At 33.3% G+C, this 25,539-nt stretch overlaps 1 protein-coding gene across 2 annotated transcripts; it reads left to right on the forward strand.

Annotated features, from left to right (window-relative positions):
- Positions 1-349: 349 nt before the first annotated feature.
- On the forward strand, positions 350-1,520 carry LOC113285718 (uncharacterized serine-rich protein C215.13). 2 transcript variants are annotated; one of them, XM_026534492.1, is made up of 2 exons: positions 350-583; positions 701-1,520. In XM_026534492.1, the coding sequence occupies exons 1-2, from the start codon at positions 359-361 to the stop codon at positions 1,397-1,399; spliced, it is 924 nt and encodes a 307-aa protein (XP_026390277.1). In that variant the 5' UTR covers positions 350-358; the 3' UTR covers positions 1,400-1,520. The 2 variants fall into 2 exon arrangements, with proteins under 2 accessions (XP_026390277.1, XP_026390278.1); XM_026534493.1 differs by having other exon boundaries at positions 704-1,520.
- Positions 1,521-25,539: the final 24,019 nt, after the last annotated feature.

Genomic DNA, 25,539 nt, shown 5'->3' on the forward strand with positions numbered 1-25,539 from the left:
TACACTTGTCTTTCACGGGCAATCTTTAAATAGTACCCGTTCTTATCAAAGCGACATTCACTCCTTTTTGAAATATTTATTTTCTGGACGGGAAGTATAAAATCAAGGCAGTACAGAACCGATTTAATGTTTTTCCTTCTTTTTAATTTAGATTTTTTTGGTTTGTCTTTTAAGAAGTAAACGAAACAGCGGCATTGCCGGCTTATTCTTTGAAACGCCACCAACAAAAGTACTCCACTCTAAATATATTCTTTGATTTCTCAGATCTCCACTAATTTTTTTTCTTAAATTTAAACCCTAGGAATTCTTAATCTCTCTTGCCTTCTCACCTGTATATATAAATTACAAACACACATGAATGAAGAAGAACAATTTTACAAAAAATAAATTCTTACTCTGTTTTCGACCCGTTGCAATGGAAAGCAGAACAATTAAATCATCGAAATCCGAGAAGAATTTCGAATCAATGGTTTCAGAGAAAGAGAATTCGAAAGATAAAACATCTAATCGTATGCGTAAGGTTAAATCCGCTCGTAATCTTTTATCCAAAGTGGCTAAAGCGGTTTTCCTTGACACTTCTCTGGTAATTCCTTACCTCTTTCAATTTTTAACTTTTGATCATATAAGTTTTTTTTTTTTAATCAGTTTGATTTATGTATGCAGAACGAATTACTAATTTGTTTTTGTAATTGCTTAACAGAAGAATAAAAGTCGAAATGGTAAAGTAGTGCAAGATCCAAATCGTTCACAAAGAGAGATTTTTTCAGAAAAACTTCAGAAAATTTCAATTCTAGCGGAAACGAAATCAAAAGTAGGAGAAGAGAAAAACAATCACAATCAAACAAGAAATTTGGATCCTTTATCATCATCGGTATCGTCGTCATCATCAACTTTAACATACTCTTCATCAATTTTATCATCTTCGTCTACATCATCATCATCATCGTCTTCATCATCTACTTCTACATGGTCAATACCATCGCAACAAGACTCATCAGAATCAAAGAGTAGTAGTTGGATATCTTTTTCTGGAAGGGATAAATCATTCAGAATTAACTCTTTAGATCGAAAAGAGAAGAAAATTGATGATACAAAATCATCATCGTCATCATCAAATTTCTATTACATTTGTGGATTATGTCTACTTCTATTTAGTTTATCAGTATTGATTTTCTGTGGAAAAGTTTCTGCAATTCTTTGTACATCCACTTGGTTTTACTTTGTTTCGACTACTACTCGTCCACACGTCGAAGAACTTTCTGGTAATAAATCATCATCATCAACATTGGAAATGGAAGAAGAAGATGTTCAGTCAAAACTTGAGAAGAAGAAAGTAATAATGGAGGGATTTTTAGGAATGAATAACAATCACCATAAAATTTTGAGTCTACAACACTGATTTTCTTTTTCTTTTTTTTTTTTATTTTCTGTGACTGAAGAAGATCGTGATCTCTTTCGGGATTGATGGAACAATATATCTTGTTTGTTTTTGTAATTAAAGAAAGTTGTCATGTGTAGCCTTTTCTTTGTTAACCTTTATCTGTTTGGAGATGAAAAGGAAACTAGAAAAAACCAACATTATATTCTCTTGTTTTATTGTTTGTTCATGAACAATGAAAATACAAAAAATTTAGTTATATATACAAAATGTTTGTTCTTGAGAACGGTGATTATGTGTTCGATTAATTTTTCGGAAAATGGGTCATTTGTCCAAATATTTTTAAATCACGATTCAAATGGACAAAATAGTAATCCTAGCTTAAATTTAAAAAATAGCAAGGATGAAACTTGATACATCCTGTGTAAATTAAAAATAAGAAAAAATATTTGAAAATGGGCACGATGAAACTGGTTACATCCTGCCTATTTTTACATTTTTGTCCATTTAAACAATATCAAAATCTAACTGTGCATTTCACCCAGGAATTGTTGATTTTGTTCTTTTTAACCAATTTTGTGTTAATTTTTTCCTATTCCTTTCTTATTCATGTTCTACAAAACCGACCACAGGTAAATGGTACCTTAGCATCCTAGGCAATCACTAGCGAGGATTTACAAACGTATTCATCCCGGTTCCATTGATCTTGCCGGAAAAATGTTGTCGTATGATTCACCAAAAGAATTACATTCTGAAGAAGTTTTAACTCATCCATATCTAGAAAGAACATGGAGAAGAAGAAACACCAATTTGCTTAGCCATTCTCTTTTGAGTTTGAATATGGAGATTAAGATTGGTTTATAAGGAAGCAATTACTGTTGGAGAACTAAATATAGTCCCACATAGCTAACTCCTCAGTCTAGATCCTAATATATATAAGGTTTGGAGTCACTCCACTCATTTCCAATTGGTTTTGAGTTGGAAGCCCACACATTTCTATCATGGTATCAGAGCTAACCCTCGTATGAGACGTAAGACCCAATAATACCCAAGAAGGCAGGGAAACCATAGAACGGTCCACGATGTAGCGGACTCAAAGATCCCTACACGTGGAGGGGGCATGTTGGAGAATTAAATATAGTCCCACATAGCTAACTCCTTGGTCTAGATCCTAATATATAAGGTTGGAGTCACTCCACTCATTTCCAATTGGTTTTGAGTTGGTCGTCCTCATCTCCTAATATATAAGGGAGATGAGGACGACCAACGGAATCATGATTGTTAACCTTTTTTTTTCTCATGCAAGAGGTAAGCCCTAGAAATTGATTAATAAGCCGATTCGAGAACGAAATCAATACAGATTTAATAAAAATCAAAATACAATCGTCAAAGCTTAAAGAATTTTACAGGCTGAAACTCCCACGAATACGAACATTACTAAGCCAATTTGAGATCACAATTGTTACAAAGTTAATAAGAATTAAAATACAACAATCAAAGCTTAAATATTTCCACCGATTTTTGACCGAATCTCCAACCTATACAAATATTATTACCAACTCATAATTCCAGAAGTCCACTTCAGGGGGGACAAGTATGTTTTGCTAGAGACCAAAGTAAACATACTTACATCACTGTTGAAGGAAACAATGGGTTCATAAAATCCAACTAGGGTTTTTAACACCTAAAAACAAGGTAAGATCGATCACAATAATTAAGTAACATAAATTAAACCAAAAGTAGCATATGTCTTCTAAATCGGTCGTAATAGGTCTGTATCGACACTAGAGTCTGGGTAACAATTGTTGTTATAGGTGGTGAACTTGTTGTTGATGATTTTGAAAATTGTGTTATCAGAGGTGTTTTTTATTCGGTTGCTAAAGTTGAAGCGGTTTTCATTGCTGTTGTAGTTATTATTTCCCTTCGAGATTCATGTTTCTACACTGCAAACTCTTCAAAAGACTGGAAAAAAGAAGCAGAAACCCCAACCTAAAAAATCTTAAACCTAAAACGATATTAATAATTGAAAGTATATATTGAAATCTAATACACTCAAAAAGGTCAGATAGATCAAACTGTTAAGACAAAATCAATCTACAATTTAGAAGATCTAGATATTAAAAGCTAAAGCAAACAAAAGCTTAGGCAACAAAGGAATAAAAAAGATAATAAGGATGATATTTGCTGAGAAGACTTGCTTGGATTTGCTTCCTTTGCATATTGTTTGATTTATTTGTATGATGTAACATTTTTTATATATCTCCTACCTTGATTTAGTTCGTATTATTTTCAACATACTGATTTTAGAGCTTATAATTTAGTCTGTGATGGTAGTAGCATACATTGTTTATCTTTTGGCACTGAATTTTAAAATATATTTAGGTTGCATTTGGTTGTGCAATTTTCGAAGTAATGTAGTAAAGTTATCATTTCCCCAACGGTATTTACGTTTCCGTAGCAAATCCCACGTATCAAGTCTAATCTTCTCCTCAAAGAGCATTCCAACAACAACTTGACGTGCTTCCTACGTGGAAGTTGTCCAAAAACACCATTCGTTTCTCTGAAGACAAGTTTTCCTAGCATTAAGGAAGTTAGGAGAATAATCTTGATGATTCCTATTATCAATTAAACTAGTCATCTAGTTTACAAATTTAAGCAACACATTCTCTTGAAAAAGGAACCTAACCAAACAACGGTCAAAAGGTTGTTGTTTGGGTAAGACCCTTTTGTTTTTCTTTTCTCTCTCGGTAGCCCTTTTTATTTGAAAAAAAACCTCATTGTCTGCAGTTCTCTTGCTCATATCTGATCCTCTTTGGGTCGGATCTAAGCATAACTTTTAAAGAGGTTTATCTCGGCTTTAATGGCCACTCTTGGCTACATGAGGTTTTTAGATCACTAGCGGTGTTTTATAACGACGAGATCTTTATCTTGTTTCCTTCGACGATGGAATCTTCATCTATCAATTATCAAGCGACAACATCTTCACCGGAATCTTCAACAAGGATAATTTTGACGACGGAGTCTTCACCACTAGCTTTAAGAGATTTGAGCAAATCACTTCTCTGTTTAGAACGCATCCTTTTTAAAAAGAAAATCAAATGAAATGGTTGGAATATAATTTCGAGAAAAAATATTACTCATCCAACCTTCTCGGTTCTTATTCATATTTGTATTTTCTTAACTACGATAATCCTTCTCTTTCTCTTGTCGAATTTCTTGGTATTTTACTAATACGATGTGTTTCTTTGTATTCTCTTATTTTCGATCTTAAAATTATTGTAACCTTGAATTTTCATCAATGAAAAGTTGCTTTCACTTGTAAAAAATATATTGGTACACATTTTATTGGTTACTACCCAAATACAAATAAACTTTTGCATTAATAATACATATAGTTAATAGTGATGTGTATTATTCACATCCTTAGAGATATCCATCCTTTAAAACCATCTTACTTAGGATGTGAGTGAAACCAATTGTTAGATATGCTATGCACTTAACTTAAACCTTTCGAATAATTAATATTATTACGAAAAGAAAAACAATTTGTGGTGGCCCAAAAAAATTTAACACGACAATCTTCCACTATAGAAGCTCAAAGATTTGTCGTGAAAGTTAAACGAGAGTAAATTTGGCGACCCATTTCAAAGGTTTTTGGGTTTTCAATTGGATTTTTGATTGTTATCTTGTTGTAGAGCCATCAGACTATTGACAACCCCTTTGATATCATACATTGTAGATACGGTTTACATGGTAAGTCCGGGAGTGTACCAAAGGCTCGGAGTATGTGATTAGTTAATAATATCGTTTTTATTAGGGGTCGTAGTTCATTGTATCCTAATATATGAAAGATGGATTTAATATTCTTCAGAATGCATTGATCATAAGGCATATTTTGCTCAAAAAAACACTAAAATCTTTACTCCCTTCTTGTTCTTGGAAATCCTAATGATCAATTCATACCTACTTTAGTAGTTGTTCGAATTTTATTGGGTTAAAAGATTCTTTTTCGATCTGTAGTTGTTTCGAAAATTTTCTGGCTACGAGATTAAAAAACGTTATTCATTTTATTTCAGTCTTCTTCTTCAATTCTTTGAAGAGTTTGGTTTTTTAGTTTTAATTTAGTTCAGATATATCAAGCTCCTTTGAGTATAATTCGTTCTCAATTGATTTGGTGTTCTTTTCAATTTCCAACTTAAAAATATCCTTTTAAGTTGAATTTTATTTCCGATTAATTTAAGATAGATTTCATGTAAGACTGTTGTAAGATCGTCAACATTGATATTTCATTTCATATAAGTCATCAAAATAGTTACGTTGAATTAGATTGATTGTTTAATTTTAATTTCTTTTGTTCCGATTTCAATCGGGTCACTATCCTTATTTGGGATATAATGTTTGATTCTAAATTACCTTCAAATTTAATTCAAATTTCATGTTTTTTTTTTATGTTAATTACATTTTATTTTTTTCTTCTCGGATATTTGTTACTTCATGCATTCGAAGTATATCATTTCAAAATTACGTCAATTCACAATTCATTTTTTTGTTCCCAGATCTTTTAATTCAATTGCATCAATCCACAATTCTTGTAAATGAAGTGGTTAGTGAGGATGTTTTGGTTGAAGATGTCGAGATGATTGATTTTGTCCTGATACTATCAGGAATAAAGTCGATAACAATGGTTGCTTCAATGGATTGTAAGTATGCAATTCTTTAGCAGGAAGAACTGGGTATGCAATGAGATCTCTAGTGATTTCAAAGATCAAAGAAACATATCCCAATAGGATGACACGTACATTTTTTTCCCTTGTAGTTGCTAGAAACTAGATAACATATACTGAAGAGGTAATTGACTCTTAATCTAGTAATAGTAAGTTAATGATAGAAAGACAAGGGATAACTTGAGAGAAAGAAAAACTTCCTTTAAGAGAGAATTTGGGGTCCTTGGTTTAGAGGCTAAGCTAAAACATTTTTAAGGATCATGGAGACATACCTCCATGATATAGTGCTACTCAATACTCTAGTAATTAAGTTACAACTAATCTAGATTATTTTATTACATTGGATTTAGGGTTTGGAGCCAATTATACTTGCTTAATAGGCCTCTAGATACGTATGTTAAATAAAGTGTCCATATTTTATCTTCTTCTTTTTTAATCTTATCAGGAGGAAGAATAACTAGGGTAAAAATCAAGTGTAATATTGAACCTCATCACCACTTCGATTTCGGTACGTCCTCTCTGCTCTTTGGGTCAGTTTGGTTTCAGTCGTTTGGTTGTTTGTTCATAAGTCTGGTTGTACTATTTGAACTGCGTCATTGTGGCTTGCTTTTTAGTTGAGTTTTATCTTTTCTCTAAGAGGATTTATTCATCTGCCATCTCATATTCCGTGCTGCTTCGAATTATGTTCATTATTCTTTTTTCCTTGGGTTTCACTATTGTTGCTCCTTCTTCATCTCAAGATATTTGTAAGTTTGCATAATTTTTTTTATCGTATATCTAATTGTGTTTAATAATTGATCAAATATTTCTACAATTGATGTAGTAATGATGCTTCTTTCACTACCCTCCACCACACACACATACACACCTTTTTTTGTGTAGGCGTGGAAGATCATGTAGCTGACGGTGTTTCTTATTTGAGTGTCGCTAGTGGTGAATATGTTTCTCTCGGTAATCTTGATATTTCAGAGTCGGTTCACTATGAGGATATCTTTACCTTATCTGTTATGAATGTTGATTTTTTTTTTGCTATACTGATTCTGCTTTTGCCCTTTTGTTTTTTGATTGTGGTCACTTTTTTTTCTTGCAAAATCGGCTAGATAGCAATTGTCGTTGTTTATCTAAAGAGTTTTCCAACTTCAACGAGGAACCCGAGTCTTTGAAAACCATACTTAATGTTTTGTCCATCCTAAATATCAAGTGTGTCGATGGTGGATCGTTGAAAAATGCTTCACGTAGCTTTTCATGTATTATGATTTGAGCCTTACTATATTGTTGCCGTCATGTCTTACCTTTCATTGAATGTAACCCGTGTTTTCATTGAAGAACAATATGTAGATTTTCCTATAGTCTATGAACGATACCACCAGATATTAATGTTGCGAATTGTACCAAATTAAGGTTTCTTCATAATGCCTTTTGTAATTCTTGATTTGCCCTTTTATTACCTTCATGATGCTCCTATCAGCGATCTTCAGTTTTTTGGGTTAACTTTCTTAGATCTACATGTGATCGATCACCTTTATTTTAATTTTCATATATTAATTTTTAAATATATATGATATTAATATACTATGTGATATTATTACTTACATATATTCTCGTATTCTTTTATTTGTTATTATGTCGTCCCACTTCTACCTGTTGTACTTTCGCGAATGGGATGGCACATTCATCGCTTATTTTACCAATCCGTCCGAGCATAATCACTTATATATTATCCTCGTCGTTATGGTTATCTGGTACGTCCATTTCAAGATAGGCACTTGCTCGTAAATGACATTCGTCGGTGGACGACTTTTAATTCCACTTTTAGTTTTTCTTTGTATTTATACGCATAAATTCCCTTCTTATTTATCATACAATAACACGTAACAAGATGCAAGTCTTCTTGGTAAGACTACTCCTTTTACATTTTTTATTTTAGATAACAAATGGATGAAAACAATAACATTGTTGATAATGATTTTGGGTGATCCAAGAAGAAAATAAAAGAAAAATAAAATTATTGGAAGATGATTTAGGGTGATTTAAGTTCTCAGAAGATGATTTGGGATGACCTGAGAAGGAAATCTTTCCCATGTACATAGCGGAAAATCCCAGCGTTTTCAACAAAAAAAAATCGTTAAGACCCAACTTCTAACAAAATAGAGCAGTTACACAAAATGGAAGGTCAAGATCGAGCACGAAAATAAAAAATTTAAACAAATAATAAATTATAGGTTGAAACTTTAGCATACGTTATAAACTTAGCGTAAATCAGGTATCTGCCTCGGCTACTTTAAGAAATTGAGTTTCCACGTATATGAAGGGCATGGTAGCTGAGGCTTGGCAGTCTACCAGATTTGGAAGAAATCTCAACCCACAACAGTTGCTCTCGGCTTCAATAAAGCAAAAAGAAAAAAAATACCACTCTATAGTGCTGACTCTAATAACATGTGAAACTATAAATTTTTCGCTATATTTAGTGCAACAAATATGTTTCCGCAAACACCGATTTGAATCCATAACAATAGTTGAGGACTTTTACAACTTTTCCTTTAGACTTTCTGAGTTTGTGGCTTTGTATTGCCACTTTGCTTCCACTAACCGAAGAAAAATGTCTTTCCACATTTGATATACTTATGCATCTTACTTTTTGTCTGCATAATACGCATTAAAATTCATATATGTTCGTTAAAATCATTATTTTCTGGGATTTGCGATTGTGAAATTTATTTTAGAATCCGTTTTTTTTTTTGCTGAAAATCTATAAAATTTTAACGTAGAAAGGAAAATGAAAGGTTAATAGAATTCATATTATATTTAGCGCGGATAATATAAATTTCTGTAGTATGGCTTTGGCGAGTGGAAACTAAGTACGTGAGCTAGTCGGAGACGGAATATCCGGCTAAGTAGCTCACTCTTACACTTAGTTTAGTGTCTTTTGGGATATATATTTAAATTAAAATATAGTAGTTGCTGCAAATCTTCATAAATGTTTGTCGTTATCCAGGGGGGTCCGGGGCCGTAGCCCCTCAGGTCATTGGGGTCTAGGGGGCAGCTCCTCTTAGCAGAGTGCGAGACAACATCTCGTAGAATTTTTTTCTGGTTTTGAAATTCAAAACCCATTTCGTTTTTCCAGAAATTTCTACGATCGCCTCTTTTCCCATAGGATTTCTCTGAAGAGATACCATTATGGATGCCTGTTGAAAGCGTCTGTTGGAGATGAAAAGACATCTCCAAAAGACATGAAATCCTCTTTAAATAGCGAAGGCTTTCTCCCATTCCAACACATCAATTCAATCTGTTTTCTTCTTCTCTAAATAGCATCATCAGAACCATATACAGTGTGATTCTTGGTCGGGTCAAGGAAGTACAATCCTTGAATTTGATTACAGTGTTAGGGCTTCATTGAATCCTGAAGGCATAACTCAAGAGACCTGTTATACTCGCCAAGTTAATTGGGAAAGGTCGAATTATTGTCTAAAAGAATCGAAAGAGCCTTGAAATCAGGGATACATCATTGTTGTGTTTGTGTTTTTCATCCTCTAATTTTAATCCAATTTTCCAACTTTCCAACGGTAGCCACTAGCCAGGTACTCAACCTCCTGAATATCCGACCAAACACAGCCAAGGGGGAGCCACCTTTGGGATTTCCGGCATAACATTAGCTAGTCATAGCCCTTGTTCATGCATTTTTAAAGCACGTGATAAATATTCTCAAACAGGAAAACAATGGCAAATTTTATAATTTCGAAAATCTGTTTAGCCATGTTAAAGTCCTACAGATCCCTCCACTAAATGTGACTGGAAATGTACCGAAAAGTTCTCATGTTCTGAATTAGTTTTTGTGGGTCACAGACTCACAAAACATGTTACATGATAGGCTTTGATATCCATCTATTATGCATCCCAGATTCCCAGTTCGTATGTGCTTTGTCCTTTCTGGAAGATATGGTAGTTTGTTAACATAACTTTTGAGTTGAGAAGAATATTAAGCTGCTTTGATGCATGTCCTCTTCTCCTTTGTGGCTTTAGCGGCTTTACATTTTTTAACTGATTTTTCTCAATTAAGTTGTTAACTAAAATCGATGATGTTACTTGGGATCGTTCCAAAGATTATTTTCTTTGTCACCCGTGGCGAAGCCAGCTTTTAAGTTTAGGGGGATAATTATTCTTTTTGATAAACTAGGTGAACTATACTATATAAGAATTTTAGAAATTGGGGAGCTAAATCCTAAAAACTGGAAGAGTAAACGTGAAAAATTATGAAAATTAAGGGTTGAATATGGATTTTTGAAATTTTATCCCCTGTTTGTCACTGTATTAAATGTTGGATTCATATTCAACACATTTTTAAAGTAGAAGGCGCTCAGTTAAAATGGTCGGAACGTTATAAAAATAATTGCTTGTATAAAATTTTGTTGAGGTTTATGACTCTATTATGTCGCTATTTATTTACAATTTATCTCATCATTTGTATTTGAGTTTTGATTGTCTTGGATTTCGGGATTTGTGATAATTTTTTTCTATCTGGATGGCCATGTAATCTTTTTTTTTTGTTTGAATGGTTGGAAATTTGATTCCTATAAAAAAATAAAAAGATTTAATCATCGAACTCTTTTTTTCATAGACGTACACATCTAACACTTTTTTCATAAATGTAAGTTTTCCAGTCAAAAATTCCATCTTCTAAGTTCCATTACTACTTCTATTATAATGTCGACTCTATTATAATGTCGACTCATTTTAATTTGATTTGTTGGTTTTATCATTTTTTGTTCTTGTAATATCTTCAATTTGTTAGCTATCGTAGATGACTCTAATTTTTTTGCAAAGTCGACTAGCTTTGAATCTTAGTTTTTAATAAAATACCTTATTCAAACAAAAAAAAAGGTTCCGTTACTACACCGCACCAATTGAAATAAATCATGATGGAAAACATAATAGGCCCCAAAATGTGAAATTGAACAAAAGATTGTGATCCAGAATGGTGTTCAACGCCATATATATTAACGTGTTTGTTTGGATTCAAACTATCTTCCGTGAAACCTTGGGACATATCTCGATAAAAGCGATGACACTTTGAAGCCATGGACATTGACACTCCACATTCTTTTGGACTTGGCCCACTAGCAGACTTACTCTAATAGGAAAATAAAATAAAAGGAAAAAAAATCAAACTTTATTAAGTTGTCTTTATTTGCGTATATGATTGGAGACGTGGAGTTGTAAAGAGAGTTCCATTTAAAACGAGTGAAGGAGTCTTTCTGGAACAATTTTTCTTAATGCCGAAGTTTTAAGATGAGTGATACCCTTTAAAGTGGTCTGAGAAAATAGGAGGGGAAGTTAAGTAGATTGATATCTTTTCTAATTTTTTAGATTTTTCTTTCCAAACGTATTTTAATGTACAGTACACTAATATTTCACTATCTATAAACATGAAATAAGCAAATCATTGCAAACCATAGTGGATGGTTTGTTTGTTTTGCGTATCTATCTTTTTTATTCAGTATTATACTGAGACACCTACCAAAACAAATCAAAAAAATGTTTAGTATTAACAATGCATGAAGAAAAAATGTTTAGTTTTAAGATGATCACTGTATTGGGGCATTTATGTGAATCAGACGATTGCGTGTTGCTCATCATCTTCTGTATGGTTTGCTTGTTTATTATGGTTACACAACATTTATAATGGTGTAAATCTCGTGACACTTTGTAATTAGTTGGTTCTCGTGAATTTAGCTTCTAGGTTTCGTTGTCACTTGTTTCTTTATATAGGTCAGTTCAAACTTAGCAGCTAGCTAGAGGGGGAAAAGGAGGCAATCTGGAAAGTTCTATTCAATGATCTCAAAGCAAAAGGAGAAGCTAGATAGTTGTTGAACATGTAGAAAGAGAAATGGGGAGTCTAGACTCTAGAGTCTAGACTATAAGCTTTTGTTTGGAAATCATTTATTGGTTATTTAAATTTCTTTCCTATTGGACTACTAAAAGAATCTGGAGGTTTTTAGGTGCGACAGCAAGAAGATTTAGGGTCGACTAATAAAACAAAATAAGGTCACTAGGAAGTAAAATAAGTCGATTTCTTATCACACATTTTTCGTAATGGCTGATCTACCCTCAGTCAGTCGGTAGTTATAGCTTATATAGTTAGTGTTAGGAAATCATTTGAGTTATTAAGATTTAAGATTTTTAGAGAAGAAGAAGTGAGAGATAATTAGGTTTAACTAAAATCAAAACAAAAATGGATGAGTATGGAGAAAAAGGTAGAAAACATCATAAAAAATATCATGTTGAAGGTTCAATAACGATTAGAGAGACAATTAAATACGTTCATTGCCATTAACGTCCAAGAATCTGTAGATAATATAGTACTTTATCTACCGGTTATACCCTTTTATTCAAATAGAGAAGCACAATCGGCAGTCCCCTGATGTGTTGGGAAACAATATGTATTAACATTTTATTTTGAAGATTTTAACTAAATAAAATTATTTTTTTGTTTTCTTTGTGAATGAAAATCTTATAAGTCTCACATCGGGGAGATTCCAATCTTAAATTGTTTCATTAGACTATATAAACTTATTAGTCCCATATCGGGAAGATTCCTCTTCTTAAGTTGTATTACGCTATTATATAAACAAGCTTTTCTTGACATATAGAAACAATCCAAGGGAAAGGGGTTTCTTTATATTTTAGAGAAACCCAAAGAAAAATATTTTTCTATTGTTTTCTTAAGCGTTTGTGATTTTTCATAAGGGTTTTTCGGAGTTGCCAAGCTCAAGTTGAGCATATGCTAGTAGTAGGTGTAGTTGGGTGTTTTATCCTGGAGGCATCCGTCCTGCAGAGGCTATAATATCACTTTTGGGCATAGTCGAGCGCTAATGTCTTAACGACAGCGTGTTGAACACGTGACTCATTCTGTTTTCCAAAGTTTTGCCATGTTGCTGTTGTGGAGACCTGGGAAGCTCGTCCATTTCGTCAAATCAATCACTTCCATTATAAAGGAGCTAAGTATCAATAAATTTATATTATTTGATTTTTCTTGGTTTTGATTATTGCACCCAACAATCTTAAGAAATTAATATTTGTAATAGTCGAAAAAAGATTATTGGATTGTGAATCATTGATGTTGGTACTATATTGGAAAACTAAGGATGTTAATTGTGGAGTGAAAAACAAAAACAAATAATTGGTCAGTTGTAGAGTCCTAAGTTTATCTCTTAACCTAGAAAGAATTTTGGTGATCCCTTTTGACATAATGTAGAAGACATTCTGATAGTTAACCCCATAAAATTTTAGAACTTTTCGAGTTGTAAAAGTATTTATTTTTTTTGATATTTTACAAATCAGAGAAACGTTCCTGAAAAATATTGAAGAGTAGAAAAATATGGTTGACTAAATTAGTTTTTCTGGTAAGCATGAGTTTTTAAAATGGTGATTCAAATGAAATTTGTAGATATAAATGAGATGTGGTGTTTTAGGTGATTGAGAAATTACCTTCTCCCTAATCAGAGTATAAACGAAGATTGTGATATGAAACTGAAAAGGGACATGGCTAACATTCGCATGTGGAAAAATACAAGTCTTTCAAAGCTAACAAAGGTGAGAACATCAAATGCAACTCTAAGTGTAGTCTTCATAAGAAAGGTATGTTCGTAATCCTGAATCTAGCATTACTTTAATTTAGGGTGATTGTTATGTTTGTAAAATTCCTGATCATACGAGAATAAATTGTAGACAACGTAAAAACCTTAATAAGTAGAAAGTTAATGCTAATTTAGTAGAAACAATCTAGAACGAGTTCAGTGGCATGGTGTTGGAAGTTATTTTAATAACCAATATGAGAGACTGGTGGGACTCTATATGATTAACTCATCTGCGACAGAGGTTGCATAAAAGGGAAAGGTTGAGCAGATACTCCATATCTACAATATTCTCAGATTTATTGAAGTTTTTATGTTCCGGGCATATCCAAGAATCTTGTATCTTGTTATGTTGTAGATGGTAAAAGATTTAAGATATTGATTGAATCTGAAAAATTTGTTATAACTAACGGAAGTGATATTTTAGGAAACAGTTCAATGACTTAGGGTCTATATAAGCTTAAAGGAAAATATGGTGAAATGAACATAGTTGATTCTTGTGTGTCTTTGAATGTTTTTCACGGTAGACTTAGATTTGTAAACTTATATGTCAATTCAAAACTGGCTATCATAGGTTGCGTACCCAAAGTTAGTCTGGATATTTGAACACAAAAGTGAAATCTGTGTAGAATCAAATATGCTATAAAAACTTTTAGCAAAATGCACAGAGTAATTCTATGCCCTTAGAATTAATTCAGTTAGACATAGTTGACATGAATTCAACCCAAACTAAAATGGTAAAAAGTGGTTCGTAATTTTCGTAGATGATTATACGAGTTACTATATTGTATACTTGCTTAGGGGTAAGGATGATACCTTAGAATCCTTAAGAGTATAAACTTGAAATTGAAAGGCAAGTATATGTTACCACTAAAAGGGTTAGGTCTGAACGTGATGGCGAGTATGAAATTCATATAGGAGAACTTTACTTGTTAAATGGTATTATTCATGAGATCGAACCTCCTTATTCACCATAGTCTAATGGTATAGTTGAACATAAGAAAAAAACCATTAAGGAGATGATATATGCCATATATGTTGATTAAAGGATTAACTACCAACTTTTGGGAGGAGATCGTCTTCTAAATTTGTTATATCCTGAATATAGTAACCTTCAGAGGATCAGATAAAACTCCATATGAGTATGGAAAGAGAGACAACCTTGTTATGCATACGTCAAAGTGTGAGGATGTTTGGATAAGGTAGATATTCCTCCTCCTAAGAGAACTAAAAGATCCAAATAGGACCCAAACTGTTGATTGTGTCTTCATAGTGTATCCTGAGTACCCTACTGCATATAGTTTTTTGGTTTTGAGTTCTGTTTTTTCTGACATTGGTGTGAATACTTTTATGGAGTCTAGGAATATTGAGTTATTTGAACATGTTTATTTTGAGACCCTGTCTCTTTTTAGGATGTGTTGTTGATGCCCTGGATATCTTTTCAACTAGTCAGAATTTACCTTTAAAGGAAGATGAAGTAGACTTGATCCTAGGAGAAGTAAAAGGATTGGAACTGAGACTTATTATGGACCTGAATTCATAATACGCCTACATTAGTCTGAGCTCCAAAATCGTAAAGAATCCATAACATCTACTGAAACCCCATTCTGGTAAGAAGCTTCATTTAGTGAAATGGACTCAGTCCGTTAGAACCATATTTGGGTGCTTGCTAGTGAGTGAGACAATAAGATGTAAATGAGTCTTTAAGAGGAAACGTAAGATAGATGAAACTGTGGAAAAAATAAGGCTAGGTTGGTAGCTAAAGGATATAAACTAAAAGAAGATGTAGATTTCCTTGATTCTTATTCACCTTTGACGAGAATTATTTTCGTTGAGATGCTAATTGTTATTGCTTCCATAAACAACTTAGAGATGCATCAGATGGATGTTAAGATAGTTTTTCTAAAATCGTGAATTAGATAAAGAAATTTACATAGACCAACCTGAGGATTTTGTAGTGAAATATTTTGAAGACAAAGTTTGTACGTAGAACAAATCTTTGTATGGTTCTAAATAAGCACGTCAACACTGATAAGAAAATTTTGATCATGTGATAATGAGTAGTGGATTTAAGTTAATTAATATGACAAGTGTATTTACAGTAAACTTGTTTCAGGATACTTGTGTGATTGTATGCTTTTATATTGATGATATACTTATACAAACGTAGATATGATTAATTCTACTAAAAAGCGTATGCTGAATGAGAACGTTGATATAAAAGGCTTTGGCCCTATTGATGTGATATTAGGGATGAGGATTAGAAGACATTATAATGGTTATAGTCTTAGTCATTCTCATTTCGTTGAATCTACGATTAAGAGATAATCAGTTTGATTGTAAGCCTGCTTGTACTCCATATGATCCTTCTTGTATACTCAAGAAGAATAAGGGTGATGAACTATCAAACCTTTAATACTCAAGAATTATAGGAAGGCAGATGAATTTAATGAACTGTAAGAGCCCATACATTGCGTATAGTGTGAGTAAGTTAAGTAGGTTGACTTGTAATCCAGAGCATGAGCATTGGGATGCACTTACTAGAGTATTATGGTGCCTAAAGTACTCTATGACCTTTTGTTTGATATATAAGGTATGTTCCTTCTGTCCTTGAGGGATTTTGTGATGCAAACTGGATAACAAATTCAAATTCCAGTGGATATATTTTCACTCTAGCATGAGGGTTTTTTTTTCTGAAGATTTCCAAACAGACATATATTGCTCAATTCATTATGGAATATGAGAATATTGCGTTGATAAAGCACGAGAGGGGACCGAGTGCCTAAGATGCTTAGAAGACATTCCTATATAGCATAGGCTTGTGGCAGCTACATTTATACACTTGTTATCCAAGTTGTGACTACTAAAGCTAAAAACAATTAATCTTAACATGCGTTATAAAGTCCAAGGACAATTTAGCGGACCCTTTGACGAAAGGTTTGTCTAAAGAGATAGTTAGTAATGCATCAAAAGGGGTGGGGCTGAATCTCACAAATTAAATTTGCCATGAAACATACTCAACCTTAGTGACTGGAAATCCCAAGATCAAGGTTTAGAATACGACAACTAATTTGTGGTGGGTAAAAAACTATCAGATAATTTCATTCTCTATCCCTTCCCTATGGTGTTGACGTAATAGTGCGACTGCATGTGAATGATGATATTTACATAAGTCTTAATGAGTTATGTGGTTTTAATTTAAGATTGAAGTGGGATGGAACTCACCTATCTGAATGAGGAAGTGGGTCGTTTCCTATGAGAATATAGGTTGATTCTCTAGAGCATTCTGAGAAACGAAATATGTCCAGGGCCAACATTGGACACAACGACACGATCTTGGAAGCAACCTTGAAGATATTATGCGTGGTTATTATCGCGAGTTGCATCAAACTTTAGCATTTCAAGACATTGCTTTCACTATCTCTAGAAAGTAGTTCTGGTAATATCTCACTAAGAAAAGGTATAAGATCTCATGGACACCTCTTCCTAAAATGGTATTTACTGCAGGTTTTTTTTCATGTGATTTTTTTTATCGAAATTTAATCCACTTTGAGAAAATGAGTTTCACGTTATTTTGATGGTTTTGGTATTACTGGAACTTAGGACCTAAGGTCACTAAGGGTTCACTAATTCATGCATTTTCACTTTGGTGAAAAAAACCTCTGGTCTTACCTGTGAGAAACTAAAGATAAAAGCTCTATACTATTATGATTTATGCAATCTATATTATGACCCTTAGGGTATACACACTTTTGTATGAGGGAGAGGACGTTTAAATGACTAGTATGATTTCAACACACTGACGGTCTGTATGTCTGTTTGGTCAGGCCGGGTCGCGGGGATTGTGTTGCTGATTTACCAAGATCTATCTGTGTTTTTCATGTTTACCGAGGTTTTCATTCATATGGAGGATTGTTAGGGAACAATATGTATTAATTTTTATTCTAAAGATTTTAGCAAAATAATTAATTTTTGTTTTCTTTGTGAGTAAAAATATGATTAGTCTCACATCGGGGAGTTTCCAATCTTAAATTGTTTTACTAGACTATATAAATTTATTAGTCCCACATCAGGGAAATTCCTTTTCTTAAGTTGTATTACGCTATTATATAAACAAGCTTTTCTTAATATATAGAAATAATCCAAGGAAAAGGCGTTTCTCTATATTTTAGAGAGACCCAAAGAAAAATATTTTTTTATTGTTTTCTTAAGCGTTTGCGATTTTCCTTAAGAGTTATTTTTCTTCCGGAGTTTCCAAACTCAAGTTGAGCAGCTATTACATATGCTAGTAGTAGGTGTAGTAGGGTGTTTTATCCTGGAGGAATCCGTCCTGTGGAGGCTATAACATCATTTGCGGGTGTAGCCAGGCGCTAATGTTTTAAGGACAACGTGTTGAACACGTGACTCACTCTGTTTTCCAAAGTTTTTCCATGTTGTTGTTGCGGAGACCTGGGGATCTCGCCCGTTTCGTCAAATCAATCACTTCCGTTATAAAGGAGCTAAGTATCAATAACTTTTTATTATTTGATTTTTCCTTATTTTTGATTATTGCATCCAACATGATATTCATTATCTACCGATTCTAATAGTCCCCCAAATTTTATTTTTTTTCAAAACCAATGAAATTTCAGATTTCTCTACTTATACAATCGAAAGTTTCGTGATGTTCATTATATACCGAGTATGATAATAGACCCAAATTTAATTTTCCAAAACAAATGAAACTTCGGATTTCTCAAGATACCAAACATAATCGGCAGAAAATGAAAGTCAACAATATCTACCGATTAAGATCGTTGTTCTCGAGGAATGAAAAACGTAATCATAATTGATTAATAAGACCAATATTAAACCACTGATTATAAAAGGGCATACAAGTATTTTACTAACGACTAGGACATCCATAACCACACTTACGGGATGGGTATAAAAAAATCACTCCTAAATATTTTTGAGTCGTCCCTAAAAATTCCAAGTTATATGTTGGCCACTTGGGAGGTAAAAACACAATTACTTTTTGTTACCATTTTAATCTTTTTTTTCTTCTTCTTGTAATATTTCTAAAACTACAGAACATTTTTCCAAACTGGAGCGAAAATGATAAAATTGAATGTTTAACTTATTGTATTGTTAGTTCCAAAACTTCTCTTAAACTTGGTATAATTTAAATGTTATTAGGAAAATGAAAATTTTAGCATAGTTGCAAAAAATACTGGAAGTGCCAACAAAGCTTTTTAACAACTATTTTGATTTCTTGATTTTAAAATTTCATCATTCTAACTAAAGTTTCTTTAGATCGGAGCAAAATATTTCGTCTTCACTATAGATTAATTGTAATATAGTCAAACCTTTATCTAAAAATAATTTTGGGACCTACAAAAATACTCTTATACAAAGGTTATTCTTACGCCAAGTTTGGACCAGTTTTTTTTTCATTTTATATATACAGTTCATTCCTTTATAGAGTATTCTTATTCTTATATAGAGGTTTTGTTGTAGCTCTAAATAACCAATGAATTCGAAAAAATCGAAAAATTGTTGCAAGAAGTACATTCATTGATCGACACGTCCATCCCATGCCGTCATAATACCTTAATCTCGAACGGATTTAAGGCATGAGCAGAATCAAGTTTTAGAGAAGCGGTGGACAAGTCATCAATATGGGTGCATTGGTTCTTATAGTGCGATATGAGAGAGTTTCAGTAGTAAGGGGGCAGAGAATAAGACTAGAATGGTCTTAAAATAGCTAAAAATGAACTTGGAAGCCAGCTGGATTGGATGGCAACATTTCTAAACTGGCTCAGCTCTTGATTTTTTTTTGTTTGAAAATAGATATATATTGAAAGAAAGCAGAGGCTGATAATCATATTGATTCAGTCTCATCAGTTACCAACTCAGAATGAGTAGTATTTCCGATGACTGAATCTGTTAGATTAATCCCCTCAGAAACTGTTACAAGAAAGCTGTTTAAATTACATATTTCATAAGCTTTGACAGTTTCATAAGTTATTGTTGGAATTAAAAAAACTAGGAGCTTCGTCTTCCCAAGAGGTTGTGAAGTTGCTTTTCCTTCCTTTCTTTGCCAATAGATCAGCTACTCTGTTGGCCTTTCTGTCTACATAGTGGAAACCCAAAAAAGAAACTAGGTTGTCTGCTATCTTCTTTACTTCTTCAAGAATGTCCAGACTTTTCCATTGTATGGTTGAAACTTTCCTTGTAAGTGCCTCATTAAATCCTGCTTATCCCCTTCAATAACCAGATTTTGTAAATTCTTTCAGATGGCCCATTTAGTTGCCTGCAGAACAGTTAAAGCTTCTGCTTCTTCAGCTGTAGAAGTTTTAAAGACGCCTGATTCTGCTCCTTTGAAGGTTCCTGTCCAGTTACGAAGGATAAAACCAAACCCTGTATTAGTATTCTCAGATAACCAGGATGCATCACAATTCAGTTTGAAAGTGTTAATGACTGGGAAGTTCCAATATGGTGTTCGTGTTATGATTTTACGTTGAGGTTCACTCAAACTATTCAAGTTTGTTGGATGCCAGTAAGCATAATGTCTAGTGATATCTAATGTAAGTTGTTCAGGTGTTCTAGATTTATCTTCAAAAATCCCAAGACACCTTTCCTTCCATATGAACCAACACTTAGTTGCTACAAGTGCCATTATTATAGAATTCAAATCACCTGCTATCCGTTCATTGTATTTATGCAAGAAAGCATTATTGACTGAGTTTAAGTTTTGAGGTGCTCCCTGTGAGGCCATTGGTGGCAGATTCCACACATCCTTTGCATAGTCACAATAAAAAAACAGTTGATATGTAGATTCCACAACATCATTGCAAAACACACATTTGTTTTCCACAGATCTTAATTTCTGTCTAGTAGGCAGTGCATCCCGCAAACATTTCCAGATGAACAATTTGATTCTTTGAGAAGTGTCCATGCTCCATAATTCTTTCCACAACTTCTTAGTTTTTTCAGAAATGGTATTAGAAGGATGTAGTAATCTGGCATATAGAGATTTTACAGAAAATTCTCCATTCCTAGTTAATGTCCATCTTAGTTTATCTTTTTTCAACTGTCCTTCAGCATTCGTATAAAGTCTTATGTTATCGATTTCTTGCACTATTGAGTTGTCAAATAGTGATTGTAGCAGTTCCAAATTCCACTTTTTCGTGTTTGAGTCTATGAGCTCAGACACAAGTGTTATGTTTGTATTTCCTTGGTGAATAGACTCTGCCAGAGTCTCTTCCCTGGTTGGTATCCATTTATCATCCCAGATATTAATGGATTTGCCATCACCCACTTCCCATATACTATATTTTTTAATATGTTCTATTCCTTATAATATGCATTTCCATACCCAAGAAACTTTTGATTTCCTCTTGGAATGTAAGGCTTCTGTTTTATTAAAGTATTTTCCTTTAAGAATTTGAGCCCAAAGATCATCTGGGTCACTTACTAGCCTCCAAGCTATTCTGCTGATCATTGCTTGATTGACCTTGTTAGCCTCTTTAAAGCATAAGTTCTATTGGTTTACATAGAAAGTCAAAGGATTTTATGTAAATACCTTTAGAATTTGTGTGTTTCCCCCACCAAAAGTCTTTATGTATATTATTGATTCGTTTCGTGATCTTTTTAGGTAATACAAAGCAACCCATGCTGAAGATTGGTATGCTAGATAAAACAGCTTTGTTCAAAACTATTTTGCTTAGATGTGACAGGATCTTTCCCAGCCAAGTTTTTATTCTTTGTTTCATTTTTTCAATTATATTATCAAAGTTTTTAAGCTTTGATTTATCTATGAACAGAGGCACCCTTAGATGTGTGTCATTTATGTTTATCTTTTTGATCTTCATTAATCTGCATATTATTCCCTGGTATTTACTGTGAACCATTTTGCTAAAAAATAGTTCAGATTTTGCAAAGTTTATTACCTGCCCTGATGAAGCACTAAACAACTGAATTGCTTCTAGCAGATTTTTACAACTACCTAGATCATCTCTAGTGAACAGGAGGAGATCATCTGCGAAAAATAGGTGTGAAACTGGAGTTGATCTAGGTGTTAGTTTTATCCCTTGAAATTTTTTAGTACTTTCTAAGCGATTTAACAGTCTTGAAAACACTTCCATGCACATGATGAACAGGTATGGAGACAATGGATCTCCCTTCCTTATTCTCCTAGATGGTTTAATTTCACTACAAGGATTGCCATTAAGGAGAACAACAATATAAGAAGTAGAAAGGCATTCATAAATTAGTGTACACCAATATTCAGAGAAGCCAAAAGCTTCAAGAGTTTTAATCAGAAAAGTCCAATTAACCCTATCGAACGCCTTCGACATGTTTATTTTTAGACCAATGTTATCAGTTTTCTTTTTACTTTTGTTCATAGAGTGCACCATTTCATGAGCAACAACAATGTTGTCTGAAATTTGCCTGGAAGAAAGAAAGGCGGACTGTAAAGGTGAAATTATGTTTTCCAAAGATATTTTGAATCTATTTTCCACAAGCTTAGCTATGATTTTGTAAGGTGTATTGCAAAGACCAATTGGTCTGAAGTCTGCTGGAGATTTTGGATTTTTTATTTTTGGGATTAGAAAAATGAAAGGTTTTATTTAGCTCACTGTTTAATTTGTTGTTTTGAAAGAAATATTGTATTACAGCCACTAACTGTGGTCCTAATATGCCCCAATTATGTTTGAAAAAACTCACTGGGAAACCATCTGGTCCCGGAGCTTTGTTTGGTTTTAGTTTTTTTACCACCTCCCATATTTTATCTGGAGAAGGAACTACAGTTAAGGCATTATTCTCCTTAAAAGATATTCAAGATGTGATGTTAGAAAAGATTTGATCTTCCAAATTGGTAGAAGTCTCAGTGAACAACTCAGAGAAATAAGAAGTTAGAACTTCTTCAATTTCTATTCTATCCGAAACTACATTATCATGTTTATCCTTTATACAGTCAATGTTATTTCTTTTTCTTCTTTTCAAAGTTGTAACATGAAAGAAAGTTGTGTTTATTTACCCCAAAGCTATGGTGTTGTTTTTGGATTGTTATTTTGCGATTTCCTCTTGAGAATCATACAATGCTTCTAGTTCTAATAACTTACTATTTATGAGATTTGTATTAATGTCATTTGTTGGTTTTGCTGTTAATCTCTCTATGTTTTTAAGATTATCTTGATCTTTTTATTTGGTTTTCCAAACACATCTCTTTTCCAGGTACTAATCTTATGGTGTTGTATGACAATACTTATAGCCAAAATAATCTTATGGTGTTGTTTATTATTTTAGAAAAGTGTTTAGAAAAGAACCGATGATAAGAAAATGAAAATAGAAAATCTCTTCCACATTACATACATCAAATAAACAGTCTTTATACTCGAATAACTAAAACACACATTTTATAGCGGTCCAGTAAGTTCCGAACACATGTGCAAAGGCATTATATTAGGTCATTTGGTTTATGCTCCTCTTTCTAGGATCCCTGGTCAGTATATATATTGGTCTTCTCCTTCCCGGAGGTTGCATTTTCATCATAGTTTATATTTTTGTGTTCCAATACTGACTCTGCTGGTCGGTGTATTGTTATCCGTAATGATGCTAGTACATATACATATTCTCATTCGATCAACATTTGTTGGTTCAATCTTAAAGTAATAGCACTAGGGCTTCCCGGATGAAATGAAACATTTGATTCATGTAATAGGAGAAAGATTTCATATTCCTTAGCCGCAAAGGTATGTGGCCATGAAAGAAAGACGCCCAAACCTATTCTAAAGGAATTTGGTCTTCTTTTCTATTACATTTCACCGATCAATCAAAAGTTCTGACTTGCCCAGCATTGCGATCATTCTTCCTAAATTGGTGTTCAATCCTAGCTTTGGTACAGGTCTCGTGTCTTAAGCTGTCATCTCTTCATAAGATAGATAGAACTCGGAAGCGCCCCTTGTTTCAAAGAGAGGAGCACAAGTTATTCACATTTCATTTGATGGTCAGAGGCGCATTGAAATCTAAGCAGTGGTACGCTCATGAAAGAAGACGATATCTGGTGAAATGGGCATTTAAGCCATTTAAACTGTCTAAATCATGTGGATCAGTCGACCCATAGATGTGATATATCTTTCCGGGAGCTCCGTTGGAACTAGACCATACTGCAAAGACTCAGCTTTTAAGTCGTCCAACCCGACCTTGAGACTCTATCTTCCCAATTTATGCCTATGAGGAAATTATGATATTTTCTAGGAGAAAAAATGGTTTAGATATTTATATAATGGGGAATGTAGGTTTAAAGCTTGGCCAAGTAAAAAATGATCATAATTTTTAATTTGCTTTACAGGACGATTTTTTTTTTCGTTTAATTTACATTTCTTTAAAAAATTGCGTTATTTCTTTTTCCAATATACCTCCGCGTAAGATACCTCCCTCATTTAACTAAATTGGTTAAAGTGATGATGATAAAATGGTGGTTGTGGTATAAGTTGGAGAAGCTTTGCTACATCTCAAATGGATGGGTGAATACCATGTAACAATTTTGAATTGGGCTAGAAGATACACCACTGCTATCAAATACCATCACAGTCAAGCAACACCATTGATTACAAAATAATAAATCAGGTTTCAAGGAATAGAGTGGTAATTTAACTGGTCTGTTTAATCGTGAGCGGTGGTTTAAATCCTGTTTAGCCATGAATGGTGGTTTAACCCTGAACCTATTTAGCTGCCACTGGTGATTTTAACCCTTGTAATAACAGTCGGATGGCCATTTTAACAAGAATTTGTTATATCATGACGGTTTTGTAAATAGACTCTTAACATCGGATTATTTTTTATATTACCATTTTTGGAGAGGTAGAGTGGATAACAAATGGAGTTTTTTAGGAATATAAATCTCGACTAGTTAGAATTAGGACGACAAAGTGTGTTGTGCCGGTTTGTCATGGCTAACGGTGGGTTTATGCACTTACCATATAATATAAACTGGGGAACATTAATTAGATACCCCTAGAATTTAAGGTCTTCACAAATATACTTTTCCATCTCTATGCTTATAAAACAGGAGGGTTTTTTGTTTCACCCAGCGGCCAGGTTTCTAATTAGCGGTTGTGATCTTCCCTCCCCTCCGAGGATTATAATCTTGATTTAGTTAATCCAATGGCTGAGTTTCCTTTGCGTCCCACGTCAGGTGTATTAATTATGTATCTTCATTGCATATTAATGAATTACCATATCCATTAAACCGACAATTGATGACACTCATATTGTATTGCAATTAGTTGATTTTCCGTATTCCTTAACGCCTCAGTAACCATAGGATTCTTTTCTGTTCCCTCTTCAACAACAAAAGGTATTCCCAATACAAGTTGAATTTTTTTGGAGACTTTACAGAAGTAAAACGCTCATTCCAATCGAGAACAACATCGGTTCCACTTAAACATATACGTTTTATCTCTTTTCTTTGCTTCCAATTACATTTTTCGTCCATTGTGCTTCACTTTTCATTCATGAAAATTTGATTAATTTACATTTTCAATTGTTATGATAATGTTGTGCTATGGGTTTTGATTTTCCCTTCATGATATCACTTTAGCCATCAATTGTTATAGATCAGATATTGTGATCCCATGGTTTTCCCCTTAATAAGTCCTTTAACTCTAAGAGTATCAAACCCTACTGATAGAATCGTTCATCTTCTATTCATTAAATTTTTAGAAAATAAACTATTCTCTTAGTCCACCTTTATTCGTTTCATAATGATCGTACATGATTCTCTGAACTCATTGGAAAATCTTTGCAGCTATTCATG

Source organism: Papaver somniferum, chromosome 6, assembly GCF_003573695.1.
Source record: "Papaver somniferum cultivar HN1 chromosome 6, ASM357369v1, whole genome shotgun sequence".
Taxonomy (NCBI): domain Eukaryota; kingdom Viridiplantae; phylum Streptophyta; class Magnoliopsida; order Ranunculales; family Papaveraceae; genus Papaver; species Papaver somniferum.